The 16,781-nt window shown below is 41.7% G+C and overlaps 1 protein-coding gene across 8 annotated transcripts; it reads right to left on the bottom strand.

The window, feature by feature from the left end:
• Nucleotides 1-1,629: 1,629 nt before the first annotated feature.
• si:dkey-164f24.2 (calphotin) lies at nucleotides 1,630-14,629 on the bottom strand. Of its 8 annotated transcripts, none has more exons than XM_031304996.2 (13): nucleotides 14,358-14,629; nucleotides 11,591-11,709; nucleotides 10,909-11,560; nucleotides 5,949-5,996; nucleotides 5,278-5,322; nucleotides 4,676-5,068; nucleotides 4,296-4,328; nucleotides 4,008-4,073; nucleotides 3,541-3,648; nucleotides 3,092-3,181; nucleotides 2,778-2,894; nucleotides 2,581-2,683; nucleotides 1,630-2,416 (listed from the first exon to the last, which is right to left on the bottom strand). In XM_031304996.2, exons 1-12 carry the CDS (start codon nucleotides 14,400-14,402, stop codon nucleotides 2,621-2,623), a joined length of 1,779 nt encoding a protein of 592 aa, XP_031160856.1. In that variant the 5' UTR covers nucleotides 14,403-14,629; the 3' UTR covers nucleotides 1,630-2,416; nucleotides 2,581-2,620. The 8 variants fall into 8 exon arrangements, with proteins under 8 accessions (XP_031160856.1, XP_035846880.1, XP_031160858.1 ...); XM_035990987.1 differs by having other exon boundaries at nucleotides 10,909-11,499; nucleotides 11,542-11,709; XM_031304998.2 differs by having other exon boundaries at nucleotides 10,909-11,473; nucleotides 11,510-11,709.
• Between the last annotated feature and the right edge of the window lie 2,152 nt (nucleotides 14,630-16,781).

A 16,781-nucleotide genomic window follows, 5' to 3' on the forward strand; every position in this document is an offset into this window, starting at 1 on the left:
TCATTAAATATTGATTCTATTTAAAAAGAGAGCCAAGCCAACTACCACTAATGTTGCAGGTGTAATTTTATCGGCAATATATACATATATGTTATCCTTGTCTCCTCCTCTTGACTCCGACCAACCTCCAGTTTCCAGAGCTAATCGTTTAGGAGAAATCAACATGAGTTTCCAAAGTGCGCCTATGGGCATTCAGAAAATAGCAAGGGGAGGCTTTTCAGCCAGCACGACAGACAGAAGGGAGAGATTTAGGATCGCCAAGTAGTGGTTCACTTCAAAGCATGATAACCCACCAAGATTTCTTCCAAATGATTTGTCCAAAATGTGTCAATCAAACTTTAAATTGTGTTTAAGACCGTTCCCCAGAGACGGGTAAACCAATCGGGCTCATCTTTCCACGCATTGATATCTTGGGACATATACTGCGCTTACTGCGTCAAAAGTGTCCTGAATACAGCGAGTCTACGAAGTAAAGACTATAATCACTGGTGTAAAAATTCCTATTAAGCTTACTCTATTTTTAATGGTTTGTGAGTTATTTAGTAGCCTGACAAGCCCAACTATATTAACATGACGAAGTAGCCAGGGGCGTTGGACTGGGGGGGAAAAAGGGGACTGAGTACCCAGGGCTCTCATGTGAGAAGGGCCCAAAAAGATGCCAGAATAGCTGTGGATGCGTGGAGGGGCCCATAGAAAATGCCTTTCTGCAGGGCCCAGAATTTTGTGCTACGCCCCTGGAAGTAGCATCTCCTCGGGGCTCTGTCTAATCCCTTCCCCTACCCTCGGGGCTCTGACCCGCACACAGACGTTTACGAGCACCGCTGTGTCGCTGCTTCAGGGCGGAGAGAGGACCACAATTTCACTCATCAAAACTACTTCATGTCTCATTCACCGGTAAGCAAACGCTTAATAATATCATACCGAATGTTTAAAACAAACAAGCTACAGATGACTGATCTTTTTCGCTCCTTTGTCAGAGCACATAAGTTATTTAGTTCTGTCAGGTGTAAAGACCTTTTCAAACAATATATAAAAATGTATATATTAGAAATGGTTACCAACCCTGCCTTTAATGGTTTAGTTAGTTGCAGTTGAGACACAAACGCATTGCTTGAAGCCCAAGATGGATTCTCGTGTGATCCAGCGATTGTCGTGATCTTGTGATATCGCAATTATGTAATTTTAACATAAAGGTATCACACTTGACAATTTTTTCAAAAATTACACAAGACTTTGGTATGGTCAAAGCTTGTATGTTATGCACTTTTGTGGGGTTTATTTTGTAACTCATATTACCTCAGAGGCAACCTTTAAAGCCATTTTATTCTCTGGCCCCTTTAGCTACAAATCTTAGTGATCAAAATTGTGTTTTATATTTCATTTCACATGGGCCAGAAAACAGAGTTGCAGTTGTTACGCAACAACACAATACAGTCTTCTACAGAGGTTGTATCTTTAAAAGCTATAAACTGATTTTGTTATTGCCGTACAAACTGACCTGGAAAATGAACCATACACCAATTTTACATATTTAAGTTTCTCTTTAGCCACACTGCAATTCAGACTGTTTCTGCTATGTAGTTCATGTAAGTGAAATAGTGTATAGAAAGTAAAACAAGTACTCCTGCATCATGATGAGTTACAGCTTTATTTCAAAGGTGGACCAAGTCAGCTCATTAGTGAGCTTTATCACTGGATCACATTACATTTCCCCTCCAGAGCACAGACTTTGAACACAAAACTGTAGCACATCATATGATCTATACAAAGTGAATTAAAAAAGTGAAAAAAAGACCCCTCAGCTCGACCCCTCAGAATCTGTCATTTTCCAGTGGCCATAAAACCTAAACCTACAGCTTTAGGATGTGTTTTAGGACCACACTAACCTTAGCTTTGGCACTTAGTTGAGGCAGAAGGGAGAACTGGAACACAGAGAAGGGGACAGAAATGGAGGCAAGGGAGAACTTTGTAGATGTGTTGTCTTTAAGGGTAAAAAGAGCCTTTGAAATGTGAAACAAAAAAAACAACAGAACAAGTTGTCCCTCCCACTAATATGAACATAGGCCCAAGTTCAACTATAGCAACATTCATCGACGCTACAGTTTTCACATGCATTGAGTGTATGCAGTATGGGAGCAGATGTGCTGGAGAGATGAACATGCTAAAAAAAAAATCAGGCACTGCCATTTATCTTGTTTTAGGAATCTCCATCTCTCTATTGTGCACACTTATGACAACAGTCTGTTCTGCCGCCTTGAATGCAGCAGGTTTCGGCATGTTGGCATCTGGTTTGGTGTTTTGACAGGAACCAGGCCCAGAAAGGCACTTCAAAGTGTGGATGTCCCTTCAATTTCCTGGTGTAAGCCCTTTTAAAGTGAACAAGGTCACTGAGTCCTCCATATGGCCAAAGGGGAATCTGAAAGACACAAAGAAGAAGACAGGGGTCTAGTTAGTGGCTGCTGGAAGTACTGTAAACTGGGTCATTTAAAAAGGTTAACAGTCAGAGTAAAAAAACAACAACTAAGAAATGAGATCCAATCTTTCTGAAAAAGGACTGATTCAATATTTTGAGAAACTTACAAAGACAAAAAAAAGGTCTTCCAAGCTGTGAAATGTGTATCTAGCCCTCAATGGAAACCTCTGGAACAATGTGTCCATTCAGTGATGGTTCCACTGACATCTCCTGAGCCGAAAACAAGACATAACATCTGGTGAGTGCACAGTGAATTCACAATATTAATAACAAACGTCTTAAAAATGTCAGCATTGCTTCTTACCATTGAGCTGAGCTGCGCAGACTCCACAGCGAGCTGCATCTGACATGGCATGTCACAGGTTTCTGGCTTAGGCTCTTCTGACAGCACATCCATACTTGTCTGCTCAGCAGTGGTGTCCTGGAAAGGAAAGGAGGGAGAGAGGCAGTTAGAAGTCACTAGAACCCCAGAGAAAAAAAGCCCTGTATGCTCTTTGAATAAGCAAAATAAATGAGGGAAGTAACACGGGAAGATTTGCATACTATATATGTTTTAATACCATGTATGTTACATACTAAATGTTTGTATACAGTGATTAAAGCCTGACAGTAACTCACAATGACCATTTCCTCTGCAGGGGCAGCAGCAGGCGTCACATCCATTGATTCTGATAGGGTGTTGAAGGTGTCACTCACTTCCACAATTTCCTAAATATAGCATATAGTTTTAAAAAAAAGCTGAGCGTAACATTTGCACAAATTGATTATATGCAATAAATATGGAAAAACGTTTCCTTGGTCTTTGAATCTAAAGGTCTAAAGCAACGTTTCAGTCAGATTTATGTCACAATGAAATGACTAACATTACACTGAATTGACAAATGAGTCACCACCGCTCAGGTTAGCTTAGCTGTTTTAACTGCTATTAACTGGATTATTAACTTTAACTGGAATTATTATGATCACAGAGGCAGGATGCCAAAGAAATGCCAATTTTCTTTGTTGCTTAATAATAGTGACAATTGCCGTGTCTAATGATGATGGATTCCTCTTTGTGCAGTTCTTACCGGCTGGACAGCAGCAGACTCAGCAATGGCAACCTCCACTGCTGAGACAGATTCTGTGACAACAAAGTCATCAACTAGGCTGTCAGCAATGACCTGGGTGTCAGAAGTCTGGAGAAAAAAGGTAACAAGATAAGATTTTCCACATACCCGCACTAGACTAAGTGGATGAGGGGAATTAATTAGCAAGCGTCCCAGGAGAAAATTTCAACTGAAGCTTTTGACCAATGTCATCACAATTACATATTCATATATATACATATAGATGATGAATTTTAAATCAAATTAAATATATATATATATATATATATATATATATATATATGTGTAATATATTATATTATATATAAAATATATAATACAGTTTACAGATGTATTAATAGCATAACCCATACACTTCTGATTTCAGGGTGATCTATTTTTTTAGAATGCAGTCATCAAATCAAACTGCTTCAGAGTTAAGGTTTTACCTCTTGGACTTCAGTTACGGGGGCTTCAGCCTCTTTTACTGGAGCTTCCGGGACGGTCTCTGGCACCTGGTGGGACAACAGACACTGCCAGGTCAATATTCAGTACAACACATGGCAATATGGCCAAAGTCAAATTTATACTTTTGTAGTATCACTGTAGAGTAGTATTACAACTATTTTGTTAACCAAAATCTGCAAAACAAAGGTTCTAGCAAGAGACCCTCTAATGAAGCTAATACATAAATCATGTAATGTATGTCTTTATGGGGTAAAAGAACAAATACTCACCACTGAGATTTCCATAGATTGGACAGGAGCATCCTAATGTGTACAAAAGAATATGTCATTAGTCTTTGCTGCTAAGTAACATTTTAAAAGAAATGATGTATATGAAGAGCCATGCCAGAAAACAGATGTAGCCAAAGAGGAAGTTCTACTTTTGAATAAAAATAAATAAATGTAACTCTTTGGTTTAATATTCAAGGAAAGCACAACTGTTCAAACCACATGCTGCACACAAGGAACACATGATCACAAAATAAACGTGTAAACACTACATAAAAGTAAAAAATGCACTTCTGTATCATTTTGTTTTGATAGAAACAGATAAAAAAAGAGGAAAAAAGTTCAAGAGAGAAGAGAAAAGTATTTTCTTATCAACGTGGCACCTCTGTGAATGTAACGGGCTCAGCAGGGATTTCAGGTGCATCTTCTTCATCCAATACTTCTATTTCAGTTTCAACGTCTTCACCCTCAGCTCGGACTACAGGACTGACAACAGCTTCATTCACCTGTTCTGGCTCAGTTTTCTCTGCAACAACCTCCTCCACTGATTCCACCACTGTTTCTGTAACCACCTCCTCTGCAGCGGGTTCTGCTTCAGCACAAACTTGGTCAATTGTAAGCGCTTCTACCACTGGTTCTTCAGCCACTTCGGTTACAGGCTCTGGTACGGTGATATCGTCTGTGACGACCACTTCCACCTCTGCGTCGACGACTGCTTCTTCCTCCACCAAGGCCTCAGCCTTCACTTCAGTTTCTGGCTCGCAGACATCATGCGTCTGCACATGCAAAACCAACACGGCACACATTAAGAAACCATGCAACATATACATATACCACTTTGTCCATATGAATCTTGGTCAATCAAGTTTGTCTTCCTGGGCAAGCATATAACGTGGACACCTACCATGCACGGTCAAGACTACAGAGTGTATAATGATACAACTATAATGTCAAGCCTCACTGTCATACAGAAGATCAGTCTTACCTGTTCAGTCTCTGTAGTTACGATTATAGTCTCCTCTGTCTGAATCCGGAGAATGAGAAATAAAAACACACTTTAGCAATAGATAAATGGATCAGTAGATGGATGAACAGATGAATAGAAGAGCAACAAGACAACAGCTTAAACAGACTTATCAGCAAACAGCATGGCCTAAAGTAATCATACAGCGGACAAATCTAACCGATGGTACTAACTGTGTTTCAGTGGAATGTTGGCCTAATTGCAACTCAACAATTCCAGCATGTGTCGATATTTATTCCCTTGAAAACGCTGGGAATAGGTGAGCCAGATTGTGATCAGAGTACTGTGATTTATAAGAGAATTAGACCTGAGGGAATGCGTGTTTATAAGGTGTGAAGCTTAAGTCACACGCTAAAGGGGCGTCTCTTGGGCAGTTACTGCTGCTAGAAACTTATAAAACGTGAGTGGAAACTCTGAGTTACTCTGGTTTGATGTATGGCGTCTTTTACAAAACTGTTTTGGTGTCACATATGTGCAAAACAGCCACATACACTGAAATGTGTTACCTTAAAGGCCGCAGCAGTTGCCTTTTCTGTACTCAATGACTGTTCTGTATTATGCTTCATATAGAGGCCACGTGCATGCATGCTTGTGTGTGTGTGAGAGAGAATAAAATGCAGGTTTGTTCTTACCTCAGTCTCAACAGGGGCTGCAACTGGAGCCTCGGCTTGGGGTATGACCTATGATGGAAAAGATTTATTAACAAGTCAGCAAAACAGTCATAAAGATATACATGTATTTTGATCTAATGCAATAAGACCAGAGATGGCAGAAAGTACATCTAATTTGTAAAAAAAAAAAAAAAAAGGCACCACATTAACAAGCATTTACAGCCAATTTAAAATATTTCCCCTTATGTAACAGTTACGCTGCTGCCATTATCCTGGACGGTCTACAAACACAGTACAAATAACAAATGCACACACTCTTGGGTTTGAGTGTAGCTGCAGTTCAGGAGAGGGGGAGGAACATTATACATCCTACAGGAATGTTACAACCAATTGCATAATGGGAAGCTGATACGCCATTTTCTCTGCCCCTTACTTTAACCCAGTTCAGATTTAGAAAACTTAAATATTCACCTTAATGAACTACTTTCATCAGGTCCCCACTCCAAAAACCCACAGAACATTTAAACTCCCAACATCTTTTTTTTTCTTTACAGAATGTTGCTAGATGCTGATGGAAAGAGAAATTCCAGCTTTTTTCCTGCTAAAGTGTCCTTGAGCAAAACACTGAATATTTACCAGAACATGAGGCAATGTTGGCACTTCTTGCATTCTTCTTGTATAACTATTCATAGCGTTACTGGTATTACTGAAACTTATTTTCTAGACACATGCCCAGATAATGGCATGTAGTCATCCATATTTGTCTTACTTTTCTGTGCTATTGTGACACTGATGTTACTGGAATGGTTGGCAATAACTGAAATGGCCACTGGCGGCACCCACTGTGCATCCAAGTGTGTTGAACCATAGTGGCAGTAACAGGGAGCAGCACATACATAATTTAAATCTTCACAGTCCAATGGTAAATTATTTAAATTGTCTTGTACCAGCCTGTCTTCAATGTAGGACAAGTCTGGTGCATGCAGGATGCTACTGCTAGTCAAGAACAGCCTAGTCTATATCCACAACGTCCCACTTCCGGGATTACTCCGGTGCTGCAGGAAATTCTGCCAGATGCATGTCTTTGGTATTATTGGTTGGAATTTTAAACTCTGGTCGTTTTATGAGGACTGTTAACTACTCCTCAGATCTCTGCAGGGTAAATTGACTATCTGTCCAATCTGAGTTTTCTGTTGCACGACTAAAACAACTTTTGAACATACACGTTCCACCAAAACAAGTTCCTTCCCAAGGCTATTTTGCAGCGGCTCCATGCAGAGCTTAGCGCTGCCCAAGACGATTGTGATTGGTTTGAAGAAATGCCAATAAACCAGAGCATGTTTTTCTCCCATCCCCGAATGCCTCGGGACTAGCCAGACCCTCCCCCGCAGCGCTTTGGAGGAGGGTCTGGCAAAGCAATACTAAGAAAAGCCTTATCATCCATTGGCCAAATTCCTTAAATCCATCTATCAACAGTAGTTCAAACAGAGTGGAAACTCTTACAGAAGACAGCTTGAATGATTGTGGTTCTCGACCTCTTTCTCTGCGCCGTGCAGAGGTGAGGAATCCTGTTCTCCAGGATTTTGCGACTTCTGAACAAAAGCCAAGAGGAGAAAAATGCACGTGTAGTTGAGAAGGGTTAATATGAACGGCACCTATAGCTTTGGAGGGACAGTATAGGGGAGAGAAAGGAGGAGGGTAGGAAAGAGGGACAGGGTGGACTAGGCCGTCCTTTGCTTGGTAGGAAAACACACACACACACACACACACACACACACATACACATACATGTACATACAGTATACACACCACCTCCTGTCTGCCCCAGCACCAGAACACTCTGTACCAAACTGATCTGCACACAGATCCTGGCTCACCAGAGACAAATCCAGCACAAACCAAAGCTGGCCTAGAAACAGACTTTTATAGAGACCATTTTAACCCATAAAGGACGTAATGTACCTGGAAGCAATGATCTCTGTTCCAACCAATTTCATGCTCTCTCTCTCTCACACACAAACATGCACGCACCCAAGCACACACGCACACACAAACAAACACATACACACATACACACACACACACACACACACACACACACACACACTCACACACTCACACACACACACACACACACACAAACACACACACACACACACACACACACACACACTCAGGAACCAATTGAGAGTTTAGGGAGGCAATGTCACAATCTTTCAAGGCCTCTGTCATCTGTCCTTATTTGCCAAAATAAAGAAATAAAGAAAATAGATGCAATGCAAAAATAACTACCAAAAAGAGAGCATTTTGACTGTTCTGTAGTGTATGGTTCAGCTAACAAAGGCCTATAGGGCCCCAGAAAACAAACCCATTAAAGTTGCCAGGAAATGTGGGGAGGGCTCCATGTGCAATGTGTGGAGGAAGGCTGGACACTTGTGGGAGGAGGGTTGGGTGTCTCCACGTGCTTTGCCACAAGGTGATCATTTTTCCAACCAAGTCTGAAAACACTAAAAGTATCCCTTCGCACATCTTTGTCACCCACCATTCTCTCTCTCTCTCTGGCTATCATGTCAAATGTGATATAAGAAAATATGCTTTCCAATTATTATTGTAAGCATGCTGCAATTAGCATTTTTAATGTGAGCAAACTGAAAGCAAATAAACTCCAAGTATTCCCTTCACTAGACATTTGCCACAGACTTTAAAAAGTCGTGACAGCTGTCTGAAAGCTCCTCTTCACACACCAAATACCTATGGCTAACCAAAGGGAAGGATGGTGAAAGGAGAGACAGAGGAAGGGTGATGAGGGGGAGGGAATTAACAAGGGAAAGAGGGGTGAGGGACTGAAGGGGGGAGGAGTAGATGGCTGCAGGAGCACAGAAGGAGCAAACTGGTACAAAATGTTCAGTCTCAGCAGGAGCCGCACCCGTTGCCTCAGGCCACAGAAAAACTCAACACATTCAGCAGTTCTATAGATTGGGTGCAAGTTGGGTTTAAACTCACCTGGGTCTCCGTAGTGACAACCAGAAGCGGAGGGGCCACCTCTCTTTGGTTCCAAAGCCAGCTGAATACAAGCCCCATTTATGCCTGCTCTGATTCGATCGTCTATTGACCAACTGACCGAGTGGTGACCAACTCTAGACTGACACAAGTTGTCACAGAAAGAACACTTTCTTGCAGGACTGTGGCCACAAGTGTATAAGGTGTATTTGAGCAAGGTTTTACAAAGTCAAGATTGAGAAAAGTTCATAAAACAAAGCAAATTAAATACATCTATCCTACATCTGTATGTTTGCAGTTTGCTAATTTTCAGTTTTGCTACAGTGCATGTGTGTCTCTGTGTGTTTGTGAGCATCTGAACTGAATCTGGCACATCTGCACACAGGGAAGGAGCGGAGAAGAAGCAAGGCAAGAGGGGAGGCAAAAAAGCGATGGGTGGTGTGGAGGGAGGGAGGGAGGGAGGGACAAAAGGAGGGAGGGGTGGATACTGCAATGGCTTAACAACTACGATAGGCAGTCCATCTGAAATCGAAACATCTTAATTGGTTCTGTATACCTCAGTGGGAAGGGCATAACACTTGGGGCTTAAAGGTGACAATCATTACTTCCAACTAAAAGTTAACTCAACAGGATGACCCAAGCATTACTGGAGAACAGTGTAGCACCCATTGAAGTTGTAGCAAATAGCCATGCCACCGATAACACCTCCTGTCAGCACATGCATGTGCACCATATGTGGCCGTGGCTCAGTTACTGGGAACACGGATTTGTGTGTGTGTGTGTGTGTGTGTGTGTGTGTGTGTGTGTGTGTGTGTGTGTGTGTGTGTGTGTGTGTGTGTGTGTGTGTGTGTGTGTGCGTGTGCGTGCATTTGCAAGTGTGTATGTGCACTGGGGCTAGGTGCATGTATGTGCAGTGTGTGCCGTTGCACATAGCCTGCAGTCTGCTGGCTGAAAGAGAACATTCTGTTCCCAAAATGTATGCATGTTGTCTGCATGAAGCAACAAAGACTTAGTGATTATCAATTTTTCTTGCAAATGAAAGTGGATAGATTTGGAGGGGTAAAAGTGTTGGGAAACATTATTTAGTGGTATACTTTTTTGGTATAAAGCTCTGTGTACAGTAAAAATGCAGTATAGATACAGAGTTTGTGCAATTCTATATTCTATATATTTAAATACAACAGGAATGACAACAAGCTTTTTCATCTTACTCACTAACTTCATTAACTCAACTGAAGACAATTCCACTATATACCGCCGGTATGACTATATTTTAGAGAACAAGCTCCCCATCAATCTTATCCAATCATTTAAAAAGCAGTTACATTTCAAAGAAAGACACATGCTTAGTGACACAGGCATGGTTTAATGTAGGTGATAATGTATAAAGACTGCTGTAATGGATTTGCCAAGTCTCCCAGTCATGTAGCCTGTATTCTCTCCCCTACTTCCCACTTCTTTGCTAAATGGAACATGTTGTTCCCTCTGCTTCTCACCCCCCACCAACTCCACCTCCTTACGTCCATAGGAACCCAGCCACAGCACATCCATAGGAGCCCAGCCACAGCACATCCTATTTGAGCAAACAGCCTCGAAACTGTTCGTCCACATAACTCAAACTAACACTGACATACTATTTACAGAAACAGCCCATGTAAAGAAGATAATCTAAAGCTCCTGTTAAAATCCACAGCCATGCAGTAAATGGCCTTTCAGGAGCCTTCACACCAGACCTACAGAGGACCTTAGAAACATTCCTTAAATAATCACTCCATAAATAGCTCTGACATGGTGATTTTCTTAAAAAAAAAATTAGGGATCATGTCTAATGAGAGTGCTTCAGGTACTCGGTTAACTTTTGACGTTTTACTGCTATAGGACTCCACTGGTTCAGAAAGTCCATTTAACACTGAATTTTACTGACTATGGGAGAACAAAATGGTCAAATGTATGCATGTGTATGAAACAAAGCAGTTCTTACCTCTGTTACTGGTTCTGTTTCAAGAATGATAGGTTCCGCCTCTTGTACTATTGCAGCTTCAACTATAGAGGGCTCCTCTGGTGGAGTCTCAATGACTGGTTCTTCTTCAGAGACCGGGGCTGCAACTTCAACCTTAACTTCTGCTGGAGTATGCTCCAACACCACAGCCTTAGGCTCTGGTGCTGCTACCTCGACTGTGACGGGCTTTGCGACAGGTTCTTGTACAACTGGTTCTGGTTCTACAATGGGGATCTCCACAGTGGGGGTCTCAACGATGGGGGTCTCCACGATGGGGGTCTCAACAATGGGGGTCTCCACGATGGGGGTCTTCACGATGGGGGTCTCCACGATGGGGGTTTCCACGATGGGGGTCTCCACGATGGGGGTCTTCACGATGGGGGTCTCCACGATGGGGGTTTCCACGATGGGGGTCTCCACAATGGGCACAGCAATGGGAACAGCCTCTGGGATCTTTACTGGAGCTGGTGCTTGAACTGGTACTGGGATCTTTACTGGTGCTGGAACTGGTGCTGGGATCTTTACTGGTGCTGGGATCTTTACTGGAACTGGTGCTGGAGCTGGTTCTGGGATCTTTACTGGTGCTGGGATCTTTACTGGAGCTCGTACTGGGATCTTTACTGGAGCTGGTGCTGGTGCTGGAGCTGGTGCTGGAGCTGGTGCTCGAGCTTTAGCCGCTTTCTTTGGCGTTGCTGCAGGGGGCACACTCACTGCGATCCCGGGACTCGCTTTGACTTGAGGATTGGCCGCATGCTGCTCTTCAAGGGCTCTCCTCTGGGCCTGCTGCAAGGGGGCACAGACACATAAACGTCTGGGTTAATGATTGTTGTCTTGTCGTTACAGTGGGAACTAGAGCTGTAATCGGGCCTTAAAAGTTAGGCCCGACAAGGCCCGAGCCCGACAAGTACATTTTGATTGACAGCTTTTTAAAAGCCTGAACCCGTTTACAGCCTGACATTATTCAAATGTGCGCATGCACACAGCTCTTTTGCCTTTTGTCAAGAATGAGTCATAATTTATTCATGACTAACATAGGCTATAGGCCACTTGGAAGTTGGAACAAAAGAAATAAAATAAGAGGCCAGCCTCCGTTTCACCTCCTCAGCATCCATTTTCGCGCTAATCGAAACACATCACCTGACCGCTCATTTACCGCGCAGCCTGGCCCGAGCCCGTGTAACATGATAAAAATTAAGACTGAACCCGACCGAACCAGTTCAGCTCTAGTGGGAACCACTTTTAAGTTTCTTGTCATGCATTCATCTTGCAGCTATGACTTTTTCTGCTGCAGAAAATTGTACTTTAAATGTTTATTACTACAATTAAATAAGTTTAGGGGAACTTGAATTAATATTTTCTCTCAATCAACTGATCCTGTTAAAGTTTGAAATCTGAAAAAAAGTTTGAAATCCTATGACACTTAATGTACAGTGGCTTCAAGGGGTCTAAATGCTACTGATGCCCTCATCGTGTTCAGTTACTGATGTTGTTGTCAGTCTGCAGTTCATTACACGTCACTGTCTGCAGGAATACCAGGCATGCCATTCTACATGTTTTTTCTGCTCCGGATAAAACCCCCTCAGGCTTTAATGGAGATTTTAGGAGCCCAAACCACTAAAGGGAGGTGCTGGACAACTGGGAGTGGGCCTAGCAAAGCTTGTTAGATAATGGGAGCTAATTAGTTGAATCAAAGCAGTACTGACAGGTCTGGTGAAGCGGGAATGGAAAACTGTGCGAGTCAGCAGCACTGATGGGTGCCCCGCAGGCCAGACAGTGGGCCTAATCACATCATAATCAGGTTATAATCAGGTTACAATCACTCCCCAAAAATGCTTTTGTTAGGCTGACAGCCAGTTAGTGTAAAATGTCTATGCCTGTCCAGCTAGCCAACGTCAAAACAACCCCTCCCTTACCTTTGCCCACAAATAGCTTGCTCCAAACATTACTACCACAGAGTAATAGATACATTTCAATTAATCAAAGTCATTAATTGTGTTTCTTAGGCTGTATTAAAGGAGGCCCAGCTACTTTATAGTAGGTGCTTACAGAAAGGCATGTGTGAGGCACATTCAGCTTTACATCTTTAAGCAGCTCCTTCCCTTCCTGTGCTCTGATATCTCAAGAGGGAATTGGTGATAACATCCAGCTGTAAGTGACTTCAGGGGCCATTTTTATCTGAGTGTCACTGGCAGTCTCTGAGAGAATCAGAGAGATTGTGCAGACTCCAATCTGGCAAAACTAATGTAAGACATTCCTTTAGCCAACACACTACCAAATACAGTGCTGTGTGGTGCTGAGAGTCAGGGACTAGCAAGAGAGAGGCTTGAGGAAGGCGGGGGAGAAGTCTTTTCTTGCTGGAGGACTGGGCTTCATGTAAATGGTGAGGAAAGTGGTCATTTGAAGTTGAAATTAGATAATGGAGCATTGTTTGAAACTATTAATTATTATGATTGGAAGAAATGTTTGGTGGAGTAACCTTTGCCCTCTTAGAAAATAGAGCCTCCATACTTGTTACCTTCTCACTCTTTATACAACCCTGCCCCCTCTGACAACCCCACTCCTCTTTGGGCACTGAATGTTCAGAAGTAGAATGCATGGATGTATAAGATTGTAAAATGTCTCCCAGTTCGCTAAGAGGACGGGTTTAGGAGTCTTATTTGTCAAATATCGTGTCATTGGCTTGCTGCTACTGTATGTTAAATAATTACAATTATTGAATAATTAAGTATAGCAGTGTAGTGTCAGTGAAGACAGTGAGTACTATATGTACTGCACAGTGTGTACCTGTGTGCATGAAAGATGGGGGCAATATATAATATTTTTGTAGATTTTTTTAATGTGGCACTTTTTACGCTCAATAGAAATAAACCACAGAAATAAACAAACCTGCAATATCCATCCCAGCATTTTTACCGTTTTATCCAGAGCGCGCTGAGAACGCACATGGCACGTGGCCAACGGTAGTTAAGTCAATAAGTTAACACTGGTCTTTGTCTGTGGTAGCCTACCTTATGGCAGAGTCCATTTTTGGTACGGATTTCTATCTTTTACGCACGGAGCTTGGAGCGCTCCTCGGAGTTGAGAGCGTCACAAAAGAACAACAACGAAGTGAAAACATTTGTTGTCACTTTTCTGTTGATATTGCTATTATGAAACTTAATTTGATCAGCAATCACTATGGGTAACGTTAACAAAAACAAGGTTTTGTCTTTAAGGGAAAACGATTAAAAAAAGACACACATAGCCTATATTTAAAACAACCATCGCAATCAAAAACTGTAGGCTACAAAATGTAATCTCTATCGACATTTTCCAAAAGATTAACTTAACTGATTTGAGTTCATATTCCCATTAAGTCCAATAGACTTTGGATATGATCGTGGTGAAAATAAAAACCTAGTGGGGAAAAAAGTGCGCCTGCCACCACTTACCACCCTCCTCATGCGACGCTTGTTCTTCTTCCTCTTGCTGGGCATTTTGCTGTGTGCTGATAGAAAGAAGAAAAACCGAAGAAATGAAACGAGCAAAGAGAGAGACCGAGTGAAAAAAGTGGAACTTTATAGAGCCCCAGCCTTTCTGTTACCTTTGCACGGAACCTATGGGGGGACTGGGATGAAAGATGGGGGGCGTGGAGAGACAGAGAGAAAGCATACACACCCCTACGTAACACACATGCACGTGCACGACAGCCCAGTGAGATGACTGAATAAGAGTTGGGCTACCTACTGGCTGTATGTTATGCAACCACTCCATCAGCGTACATCGAAGAAAGGGGAAGAGAGAGAAAGAGAGTGGTCCGTGGGCTTGCAGAGTGCCACACCCCCTTTTCTGGATCATTTAGAAATACTTTTTGACTCGTGCACATGCCAACAGCGACGCACGTGCTCTAACATATGTTTTTCTATCTTGTCTTCTCTATTTTTCTCACTACTACAGTCAGTTTTGTAACACACAGACCATAAAGCATGCTACCATTCAATTCAAATCTTATTCTTGAGAGAAAACCAACAAGAGGAAAACGCACAAACAGCCACTCTTTCATACAAAACAATGTGTGCTTCTGTCATTTTTTTTAATTCATTACAATCATGAAGCCAGAGAATAGTTGTTATTGTATGTGTCTCCACCAGCGAATAAAGAGAATGAAAGCTTGTACATGTGTTAACGCCCACCGCCCCCCTGCACTGCATGAGTTGTGTGAGCACCCATTGTCTCCCACTCCTTGGGTACAGCCATAGCTACTCATGCATAATTACAGAAAGGAAGAAATACATGCTTTATTGTGTGACTTATTGTCTTGATCGTGTAAAGGCAACATTGAACTTACCTAAACATGTTATGCTTCACAGGTTGTGCAGTGAAGGGAAGGTGTGAGTTAAGTTTTTTTGTATTTGTATGTCTGGTCTAGTGTGTGTCTCTGTTTGCGGACTGCGGAGGCTTCAGTTACAGAATGGCAGTCAGTCTGTATCACTGTTATACACAGTCAAAGGCCACTTATTCCAATTGTCTCTGTCTATTTGATTTACAATCTGTATTGTGCAGTCATATGTAGGTTTACTGCACACTGGCTCAACTGCTGCTGAGCAAATGACTGAAGTACATCTGGTGAATCGTTTCCCGTTAGCAGCCAATGTTTTGTGATGTAAAACACTAATCTTGTTAACTTTTACTTTCAAATTAGTTCAGGTGTAAACTATCAGGAGTGTGACGTTTTAACATGTATTTGTTTCACTATCTTTCTTTGATATGACTTGCACAAGACACTTTATGGGAAGTTGCAATAGCCCAAGGTCTTTACAGCTTTTACTGGTTTGAATGATTGTCTATGTGATTGTCTTTTATGTACTGTATGTTCCTGTGTGTGTGTTTCCTTTTTTAACCTGATTGGCACCAAGACAAATTCCAATCAACTGTATTAACATGGCAATAAAGTATTGAACTTGAACTTGTTCTTTCTTTTTTATTTTCAAATATTCTACTGTATAGACTCATCACATAATGTTCTAGTGGGATGCATTGTACTGAGTAGGTCAACTTACAGCAGAGCAATGTCAACATGTTAACTAAACTAGACATGTTTAGTTGAAGTTGCTATTTGTTGCCTGCAAATAGGATATTCTTTAAAATCTATATTTAGTAACCTTAAAAAGTTATCATTCTAACATCCTTATCAAACCAGTTCTCCTCCTTTTCAGTGAACTCATTGAACAGAAATGAGCATATCAGAGAGGTATTCAAACTACCTGTTACATCATTGTATTGCATTGCCATATACTATGTCTCACCAGTGTGGGATTTCTTGAACTGCTATAATTCTTTAGATGTAATTGGTTGGGTCAATGTAAAAGTTGGGATACTGAAATGAAGAACACATTAAAGATTTTTTCAGCATATTATCACTGTAAGAGGAAAATTATTTTGTTTTTAGCTTAACCACTGTGTGTTTGTTTTTCAAAAGGTTTCTTCAAGCTAAAGCTCAAAGATATTTCCTAAATATTTCAAGAGTTGAAATATGCTTATGAAAATACCAAATACTGGTGTTCTATGTTTTCAGTGTTTCGTTTTGGTCTAACTTCAAGATCTTTTTCTGTTCATCAATCTTTCTATACCTTGAGCGTGTGTGTACTTGGGTCACAGAAGAATTTGCTGCTGCTGCTGTAGAGTCAGTTAAGCAGGTTTGTCAGCCCCCCCACACACATACACACACAAGTGCCAGTGCTGAAGGGTACCCTACAAGTCAGTGCAGTCAAGAGTTATAAAGTGTCAGTGACTGAGCTAATTGTTTAGAAAAGTGTTCCACTTGTGCCAGAATTAAATACAATCAACAATCTTATCTTCTGAGCGTGATACTGATC

This window comes from Sander lucioperca, chromosome 2, assembly GCF_008315115.2.
Source record: "Sander lucioperca isolate FBNREF2018 chromosome 2, SLUC_FBN_1.2, whole genome shotgun sequence".
Lineage (NCBI taxonomy): Eukaryota > Metazoa > Chordata > Actinopteri > Perciformes > Percidae > Sander > Sander lucioperca.